Source organism: Phoenix dactylifera, chromosome 9 (assembly GCF_009389715.1).
Source record: "Phoenix dactylifera cultivar Barhee BC4 chromosome 9, palm_55x_up_171113_PBpolish2nd_filt_p, whole genome shotgun sequence".
Classification (NCBI taxonomy): domain Eukaryota; kingdom Viridiplantae; phylum Streptophyta; class Magnoliopsida; order Arecales; family Arecaceae; genus Phoenix; species Phoenix dactylifera.
The window spans coordinates 10,955,765-10,966,282 of NC_052400.1; the positions used below are offsets into that span (position 1 = coordinate 10,955,765).

The window sequence follows — 10,518 nt, forward strand, 5'->3', positions numbered from 1 at the left end:
ATTTCCAGAAATATGAAAACATGCAAAGGGAAGCGGCACTTTTGATAGACTTTTACATACATTAGATGTATCTACACTAGAACTGTATGAACCATCTGGTTTAGCCACAAAAAAAAAAAAAAAAAAAAAAATGAGGCCTCTCTCAAAGCCCCCAAGATGGGGAGGCAACTCTCTCACGCCTCTCCATCAACTTGCCCATTATTCCTAACTTCTTGAAGGACATGGATGGTACTGACAAATATCCCCCCCCACACCCACCCTAAGATCCTCGGTAGTGTAGGCCACCCCAACAAACCACCTTCTAACATCAGGGGCATTGCCTTCCAGTGGCCCATCACTGACAACATGGACCAACGGCACCAGTGAGGCAGTGACCAGTTAAAAGAAAATGCTCACATGTTAACAGAGATCTGTACTCCTTGGTTCTTGGCTTTGTCTACCATATCATGGTCACCATTCATATCATTTTCCTGTGCCACTCATGGAACCTCTCAGTCCTTGGAAGATTGAGCCGCTTCAGCTAGGTTTTCTTTTCATAACTTTAGCACTAAATATGATTTATAAGCTATTCAAAATGGAGTTTGTGTAAAACAAGATATTCAGATGGAGTTCGCATCTTCAAATTGAACCATACCACTTTTGATGATAGCAGTAACTCAGCATGGTGAGCAAGTAAATGGGGTCTGACGAGCATTAAGAAGTTCTGCAGTCAGGATTGCCTGGCACCTTCTTCAATGGTCATTCCCCACAAACTTTCCAGATTTCTAAAGATATCTTCACTGTTTGGCAGCTTACCCAACATTAGTTACACTGCATTAATTTTCTATGTCTCTGCTGTTTGGCATCAACCAAACTGCTCAGAACCCAATTATTAAGTGTACCTTGCTCTCCCATACAACTATGCCAAAAGAAAGGGAACGACATATTAGTAGATACAAGGGACCTGCCATATATGGGACCATCTGTACAATGTTTTACTAATGACACTTCTAGCTGCAGACAGAATTCAGAAAATGTTTCAAGTCTTCTAATCATCTAGAGCCATTGAGACCAAGTGTCAGATAGCCCCTGCTCTGTCCCTCTGATCAATAATGATTACCATGATAAACCTAAGATTACAATACCTGTGAGGAATTAAGTCCATGCCCTGAGGAGGATAGCTTACAGCATTTTACTTGATGTATCAACTCTGAGTGGAACACAAAGGCTGAAAGGGTGGGGCAAGCTGCAGCAAGGCCATGTGACAATCTTACTGGATAAATTGAATGGAGACTCTAACATTGAATAACTTCATCATAGGTTTTTGATGGAGGTGCCTCAATCATGCTTGTGGCTATCAAGGCATAACATAACTAAACATTATAATTGTTTTTTTAAAAAAAATCATTTGGATTTATACGTGGTTCCATTGAGTGCATATGCCTTTTGAGTGTGATGATTCTCTTTGTTAAGTTGGAAATTTTTTTCCTTTGAATGCCTCGGATAGAAAACAAATCTTGATCAAACCCATATTTGTCAAATGGATACAATCTGATCATAGTAAGACTTCATATGGGTTTGATATACTCTTTATATTTAACGAATTGTCCAGTATTATGTAGACATGCTTTCAGGAGAAAACCAATCACTAGTCTCTAAACAAATTTTATGGATGCAATGTTTACATAAAAAAAATGTTCATACCTCTTTTTGGAGAATAATACAATTAATGGTTAACCCTTCTTGATAAATTATACCAAGAAATAAGCTGGGGCCGGATTTGAATCTTGGATGGTGCATCCCAAGAAATCGAGGCCTAGATAATTATAATATCAATAGATCTCCCTCCCTTTGCAACAGAATCGATAAATAAATGAATAAATAAACAGGTGGATGCATATGTTGTACCCAAGATTACTGCTAAATCCTATCCATCTGAATTAAACACTGTTTCAGCGGATAATAGAATGATAAAGCTGCAATCAGATCCATGATTATCCATTTTTTATACTTAATAAAAATGAACGAAGAGCCATCACCTTTCTTCGCAAATTGCTAGTCTTTTGGAATCTCAAACAGTAGCTCTGCAGATTACTGCCAAGAGTGTTCATGACAGTCTGACTGCAAATAACTTTCCAAATCTATGCTTTTCAGACTATTCCAGTCATGGTGCCTGAAAAAACTTCTATTATCATTATTTAACTGCAGTCACTTGTGGGCATATATTTTATGTGCTATTCAAAAGATGGGCGATCCTCCTTGATTAGTTAGTACTAAATATGATGCTAATTCATACCTACCAAAACTGAAACTTGTGCCAGTTGATATTAGAATATAAAAGTTGCAAACAGCTGATCTCAAACTATTTGATTACATAATAAAAATAGACCATGATGTCCATAGTAAAAGTGATTATCTTTGTCCATGACCGTGCAATGAATTGAATAAATCAGAAGATGATTGCCACATATTTGCAGGTGCTCGACACTAATATGACCAAGAATGTGATGTTGATGGGAATATTGTGCAAACATAGGCACATAACAAGTGCGAGTGCTGCAGATATGAGAATGAAAGTGAACATGTTCGATAATTAAAAACGAGTACCAAAATGTGGCACCGACCTGGAGAGGAACATAGATATGTTTGGAAGGGTAACAGATGTTGAATGTTAAATGCGAGGGGATTCCAAAAAGATTGTATTGATGGAGCATGAAATTCTTCATTTAAGCGAACGTCGAAGGAGTTACAGAGTGGATGCCTGATAGATTGTCTAGGGCTATGTCACTTGGTAGTAGCCAACATTATTGTAGCACTTTTTTAAAAAACCCTAAAAGGGTTATATATTAGATGTAATGAGAGATTCACTTGCTCAACCTTCTCAAACTGCTCGTAGCACCTTTTTTTGATTCCAGGCTTTCATATAGTTTCTTTGTATAAACTTGCTGTCATCTTCCTTTGATTTGGAAGAGATAGAGGGTCCACCCCTGACCTTGTGAACTGTTGGGAGTTTTGTTTGCTTCCTGCTGCTCCTTGGCAGTGCTCCCTTCCAAATGCAAGCATTCAGCACACCTTTAAATGCTTGACTTCTTGGGTTGGTTGTACACTTAAAATGGATTCAGTGCATGTGCTTGCATTCATAATGAACCCATGGATCTGGATGGAGCCTAAGCAACTGGTGATCTAAAACTACAGCAGCAAGAGAGCTATGGTCTAAGATGAGTCAGATTGGTGGGACTTCCAAGATCTGAAATGGGTCCCCAATAGGTCAATTGTTTCAGCCAAGTAATACAGCATTCAGTTATGCAAACAATCCAAGAATCATCAAAATATGGAGTATTCTATTTTATGGACACATCTCAAGCGAGCAAGCAAGATGTGCCATCTGCTTTTCGATCCCTTGTGTCGTCGCCGCTTCCTCATGACCATGGATGAGTCGGCGGCATTGATTGATGGGCGAGTGAGTAAGTGGCAGATTGTAAATGCATTCATGAGTTTAGCATTAGTGTAACAACCTAGAAACTTCATCCAAAAAGCTAGTTACAACGTACTATTTGAATTTTTTGGCCCCATATAAGTACTCAAGTTCTATCTGGTGCATAACTAATATTGAACTAAATACATACTAACATAGATCCTATATACTCCCCTTGTTTAAGCCTTCACGTTCTTGCTAGATTAAAGGTCCAAATCATATCTAATCATAAGTACTAAAAATTCAATTACAAATACTACGATGAGCATGTGGTCAACCCAAAAAGTCCCAATGATCATTCTTCTAGTCCATATGAGTCATGGGCTGGCTCTGCTTTGATTCAATTTGAAACAATTCAAGACCTCATCCGAAAAAACTAAGTGAAAGGTATTATTTAGATTTTTTGACCTCGTATAAGAATTCAAGACCTACTCGATGCGGGACTAAACATATAATATATCCTTGCAATCAACCTCAAAATACAACATCAATGAAGTAACCCTTGTCAAGGAGGTTGTGAACGAGATAAACTCAACAAGAACCAAATCCAAATTTAACGATTTGGGATATACTGATCAGATTCCATGTTGTTTGAGGTTCTTTAATTTAAACATATTTGCTTTCATTATAATTAACTATTTAATAGTTGACTAGTTAATTAAATGACCAGAATGTCTGTATTCATGACCGTGACCCTTTTTTCCTGGTACAGGCTCCTACATTGTGTTTGACCGATATTTTTATTAAATCTAATAAATGACATCCATATCTCTTTGATTATGAGGAGGTTCTGTGTTCATACGCTTGTACATGGGTGTTTCCCAAGTGTTTTACATGAGTAATTCGTCCACTATTTCTTTAAAATGATTGATGGTATTGTTCTCTGGTTATCCTCAACGAAGATTCAAAATAAAAATGGCATGCAGAATGCATGTAAATGACTATAAAATTATTTATTGCGTGGTTAGAATATGAATATGCAAAAATCCAATGTAATATAAGTTCCCCAGACAAAGTTTAGGATGTAAATGATGTTATTTTCTAACTTTTGGACTAAGAGAATTTTCATCATCCATTGTCTTTATGGAAACTTTCTTAGAGACATGGTGGCTCAGTAATATGGTGGTTATTTGGCACTATTGAGACCTCTTCTAACCAACCGATCGAGTTATTGGCAATTTTATGAGAGCTTTCATTTATCTTATTTCTGATTTTATTATTCTATATTTAGTCTGATTAGATGTCTTGAATCCAAGAGGATCTTATTTTTGGCATCTGCATTCTCCAATTTGCAGACGACACACTTTTTTTTAAAAAAATCGTGCTAGACATGATTAGCTGAGAACACTGAAGCTCATCCTTTATTGTTTTCAGTACATCTCTATCTCGAGATTAACTTTGCTAAGAGCTTGGTAATTAGGTTGGGAGAGCTTCTTTGAATACTTCCCCTGGGCTTCTCTACTTAACTGCAAACCTGGGAGCTTCCCCACACTATACCTTGGACTTTCCTTTTCTGATTCTGGACTAAAGAGGCAAGACCTGATGCCGTTGTTAACAAGATTTGATTGAAAGCTGGCTGGCTAGGCCTGGAAAAACTTATCCAATGGAGGAAGACTCGTGCTTTTGAACTATGATCGTTCGAATGTGCCTTCCTACTTTATGTCGATTTTTGATTTGCCGGCATGGGGGACAAACAGAATTGACGAACTGAGTTGAGCTATCCTTTGGAAGGGAGTCTTATTCTTCATCCTTTGCAAAGACTGCAGCATTTCTTTTGATATTGGTGATGGTATCTGGAACTCCACCAAAGTCTTGCTGGAATTAAAGGACAGCTGGGGAGTCCTCTCTCTCTGTGTGGATCGCATGGAGAAGGAAAATAGAGAAAGGCACTCGGACTCCTTGAAACCAGACTAAGATCAAATTGTTTTGGCAATATCTTGGAATATTTGGAAAGTTTTCTTAAACAAAGCTTCTTCACTTAAATCTACGTTGCTTCTGTTCAAGGACTGGTCAGTTTTAGGGCCCAAGAGTGCTAGGTTGAGTTATCTGAAGGTCTGGGAAGCACTCAGAACAAACCATTGTTGAATCCGACCCCTCTGTGTTTCTCCTCCTTTTTTTCCTGTTCTTTGCACTGTTTCTTTCTTCTTACTTCATCTTATTGTAAATTTTTTATTAACTTAATAAAATGACGGTGGAATTTTTTTACCTCCTTAAACCTAATTCAAAAGATATATTTAGTCTGATTGCTAGCTCATTCTCTATTAACCAACAGGTTTTTAGAATGCAGTGGTTAATTCACAACATCTGAGGAACCACTAAACCCTCAAAGCTGATTTTTATTATTTAGAGAACATATTTATTAGATTGGGCAACTCAATCTCTCTTCCCTTCAGGGAGGGTACATTCCTGCGGCACTGTTCATAGCATATAATAAAACTTCTGCCTCTGCCCACTGGGTTTCCACAGCGTGAGTATTGGTGTTTGAGCAAAGAGGAAGACCTTTACTAGGGTTTTCCTTCTGACACTGGGATGGCTATTGCAATAGGACTGCAAAGCTAGTACATTCCTCATGAGGAAGCATGCAAGCCCCGTCAATAGTTTTTTTCTCTGGGATGTACTGTTCTTGATTGGGTGGAGAAGCGCACGATAGGATATTATTGCATAGTAAAAAGGAAATGATTTATTAAAATACCTCGAGAAGCGTTAAAGAATTCTATCTTGGTATTTAGCATAAAATCATATCGTAGCAGTGCTTTAACGTCAACGCAATAAATGCAATGGATGCAGGAACTCATGGAACCCCACCTGAAAAAACCTATTAACTGATTCAGAGGTGACTCTGACTGAAAACTGAGCTAGTTTCATACGCAAGTGTGAAACCTTTTTGGGACTTAATTTGGTGTAATCAAGGCATGAAAGTCACAAACAACTCTCCACCAAATTTTTTTTTAAAAAAAAGTCAGAAACACAGACATGCACAAACCTCAAAGCATGAAGGAAAGCTGCTGCTCAACTGACCTGCTGACCACGAAGAAAGACACGGAGGGAAAATTAATGACCCTTTTTGGCTGCTCCTTTTAGTCACGACCCATGAACCTGTTCATATCAATCTTGTTATATTTTTTTATCTTTTTCTTTGTTGGCTCCATCTACTTCAGATGGTTTACTGACAGCCAGCTAACCCCCCTCTCAGGTTAGATAGGCGATAGGGGAGAGAGAGGGAGGGAGAAAGTTATGTGTGCATTTACCATGGTTGGGGTTTCACAGAGGAGAGGGTGTCAGTACGCAATGCTTGGGCTTTGAAAAGAAATGCGTGTATAGGCCTTTGCAGGGCTCGCGCTACCAGACACCACGCTAGAGTTTCATTTGTCAAGCGAGAGACGGACAGCCATGCATTAGGAGAGATGGCTAGGGATATAGAGAGGCCCTCCTTATATGCCACACGTACGTGTGGTGAATGGACACAGCACGTGTGGTTTGAGTCAGAAGGCCATGTTAAATAAGTGGTAACTGTGAAAGAGGAAGGGCTGGGTGAACCGGGGGGGTTGAAAAGTGAGTGGAGAAGCACTTGGATGCTGCAAACCTAATCACTCTTTTTTACACACTCTCATCTCTTCTTCTTATTCCATCTCTTACCTCCTTCCCCCTCTGTCCAGGATGGCTCTGAATCAGTGTAATGGGAGCCAAGGCTTGAGGAGCTTCCCGCCCTCTTCTTCTTCTTCTTCTTCCTCCTCCAAGGGGTTGTTTGCTGAGATGGGTTCTCTCTCCATCAAACCAGCTTCTTCGGTGGAGAGCTATTGCTCCACCAAGGGCTCAGAGAAGACCAGTTGGACTTCGTCTTCTATGAGGAACTATATTGGCCTAGAGGACCATCCACCACGAAACAATGAGGATGGTGGTGTGAAGTGGTGTGATGCCAGTGATGGTTTTGGGGAGAACCACGTCAAATCCACTGGAGAAGAGAGCCCAGAGGGAGAGAACACAAATGAGGGACCATTGGGAGGAAGGGAGACTGCTGCTGACTGTGGCCAGTCAAAGCTCTGCGCCAGAGGCCATTGGAGGCCTGCGGAAGACTCCAAGCTCAGAGAGCTAGTGGCGCTCCATGGCCCTCAGAACTGGAACCTCATAGCAGAGAAGCTGGAGGGCAGATCAGGTGATGGAAAAAAGAAAAAAGAGCAAAACACCAACTACTATTTGTTGTTGTTGCTGTTGTTATGACTGCTTTTGTTGCTATAATATAGTTAATTAGTCGGTTCCTTTGAATCTGAAGGATGAGATCTTGATTTGTTTTTGTTTTGTTCTATTTCTTTTTCATCATTTGTTGTGGGGTTGAAGGGAAGAGCTGTAGACTGAGGTGGTTCAACCAGCTGGACCCCAGGATCAATAGGAGTGCTTTCACCGAAGAAGAGGAGGAGAAGCTAATGGCTGCTCACAGATTGTATGGGAATAAGTGGGCTATGATTGCCAGGCTCTTTCCTGGGAGGACAGACAATGCAGTCAAGAACCACTGGCATGTGATCATGGCAAGGAAATATAGGGAGCAGTCCAATGCCTACAGTAGGAGGAAGCTTAGCCAAGCTGTCCCCAGGAGACTGGAGGAAACTACGGCAACCTCAGTAGCCTTTGGTTTCAACACCAATCTACACCTCCCCTTCGCACATCCTTCTCCTGCCATGTGTGGGTCGAATGGCTTATATCACATCACAACTGGTGAGAGCGGAGAGGATTCAGTCTCATGTTATTGTGGGTTTTCTTCAGATCAGGCACCTTATGATTTCCTTTCTGGTGTGTTCTTCCTATCCCCAATCATTACTACTATCTTCATCACAATTATTGTCATTTTTCATGGGGAAACCCATTTTCTTCTAATTTTATTTTTTGCATAAGAGAAAAGATACTATCATTTTCAACACCATCATCATACTAGTCACTGCAGTTTCTGGCGCATTTTGGTAATTCCTGTCCTTTCTCTTGTTGGTTTTTTCATAGAGGAGGCCCTAGGCCCATGGCCTATTGATTACTATTCTCCTAGTTGAATTGTGCATTAGTTCAACAGTACTTGTGAAGCTGTCTTCTTTACTGCCTGCATAGCATAAAGTTTTCTTCATTTCCTCGCACTTCATGAAGTTCGTCTGAATTTCCTTGCACTTCATGACTTGAATTTTTTCGAAATTTGCTTGGAATGGGAAGAAAGATACAAAACTAGTTCCTGCCAATACACGCAGAAGGGCAAGCTTGCAGAGAGAAAAACTGTACCTGATACCTTTGTTTATTTTCCAGTGATCAGTAGGTCAACATGCACAGTGCTTAACTATAAGAGAAAAAATAAATCTTTCTCAAAAAAAAATACTGAGGGAAAGCAAAAATAAAGATACAAAGAAGTGACTGTCATATCTGATGGTGAAACAGTTCTTCATTGTATGCACACAACTGCTTTACTGTTTGGTTGGTTCAATTTCAGGGGTCAAGGCCCAAGACAAGACAAGAAGCTTCCACAGCACCAACAGCTGGTGTTGGCAAAGACCAAGAGACGAGCCCTTCATGGGTTCTTACCCCCAACATCCATTTATGGTGGCTATGCAGCAGTCTCGCTACCCATCCTACCTTTCAGACTACTCCACAGCATCAGCAGCATCAGGAGTTTCAGCTGCTGAAATATCACCATCATCATCATTCAAGGAGAACGGAGAAAATGGCCACTTTGAAGCCACAACCTCACCACCTTTCATAGATTTCCTAGGAGTAGGAGCCACTTGAGGCACAGAAGGAGAAACACAAGAACTGAAGATAAAGAAGGCCCGCAAGGAGAGGTTAGTAACACAGATGACATGATGGGTAAATGAGAGCGCTGGTGTGAGTTAGGTAGCACAAGTAACAAGGGACAGTAGGCACTTGAGATCTTATTTCCATATGAGTGGCCACCTGGTCCACCTCATGTGGAACAAAATCCTTTCAAAGATGAGTTATAGTTATTTGAGTATCAATTTGCAAGCCACTCTAATGTTCTTCCCCCACTCTCGCTGAAGTTGACAGACAAAGGAAGTTCTTAATGTGATCAAAAAAATTTTCTAGCCCATAGGAAATTCGACCAATTAAATGTAAAAAGAACAAAGTATTGGCAGAATAGAAGCAAGACATGGATAAGCCTTTACGCACGATTGTTGCGTGCAAGGGGAGCAAAACGGACACCACTAAAGTCACCACAAATGCTGTTGCCATCCCTCTGTCTCTAGAGAAACATGACAGACGTGTGGAAGCAAACTGCCGACACGCATTAATTCCACACTATACCAATCATGCTCAACTGTTCATCTCTAAACAACTTGATGCTGTTATTCATGGTCTGGGTCGGGTTTTTCTACATCGTTAATCTCTATACCAATATCTAGGACAATTAGTTGCACTTCAAAAATCAAACCATAATTAACTTCTTTTGTTTTACCTCATCTAGTTACACTCTTCTTAAGCCTACCTTTCCTCTTTGCAACCAGTTCCTAGAAAACGTCTGGAGGTCAAGCTAGTAAATAAACAAGGAAAAGGTGCCTGCCAGTCTGTTGGTCAGCTCTAATTTGCTCATTATACCAACAACCTGAAAGTTTTGTGAGTTGGTGATTAATTATGGCCCCTTTTTGCAGCCCAATTTACCTAAAGAACTCTCATCACCTCTCACCTTTTGGATGCAGAAATCAACTCATGTTTAGTTAGATTAAGTGCTCGGAACAGCAGGCGTCCGCATCCCCGAAGTACTTTGGATCGACGCATCCAATGCAAGGCAGTTTTGGTACATTTTTGAAAGAATCAAGGCATTGTTTTATCGAATCTCACTTCCATTGAGCCAAGCGTGCGGAATGTTGGATAATAAACTTGATTTAAGTTATAAGTTACATGTTAGAATTTCTACAGTCACATGAAGTCTATATGAAGGGTTATAAGCATCCATTTGTAAGGGATGAGTTGAATGAAAATCATTCTTCTTCCAAACTTTGCTCTTGAGAGTTTCTACCATATTCTTCTTCTTGAGTGTTCTTCCTCATTTTCTAATACGAAAATGTCAACTTACACCT

General features: G+C 40.1%; 1 protein-coding gene across 1 annotated transcript; it reads left to right on the forward strand.

Annotated features, from left to right (window-relative positions):
* Positions 1-6,997: 6,997 nt before the first annotated feature.
* Positions 6,998-9,455, forward strand: LOC103700894 (transcription factor CSA-like). Its single transcript, XM_008782794.4, has 3 exons — positions 6,998-7,607; positions 7,790-8,239; positions 8,916-9,455. Exons 1-3 carry the CDS (start codon positions 7,112-7,114, stop codon positions 9,209-9,211), a joined length of 1,242 nt encoding a protein of 413 aa, XP_008781016.1. The 5' UTR covers positions 6,998-7,111; the 3' UTR covers positions 9,212-9,455.
* The last annotated feature ends 1,063 nt before the right edge of the window (positions 9,456-10,518 follow it).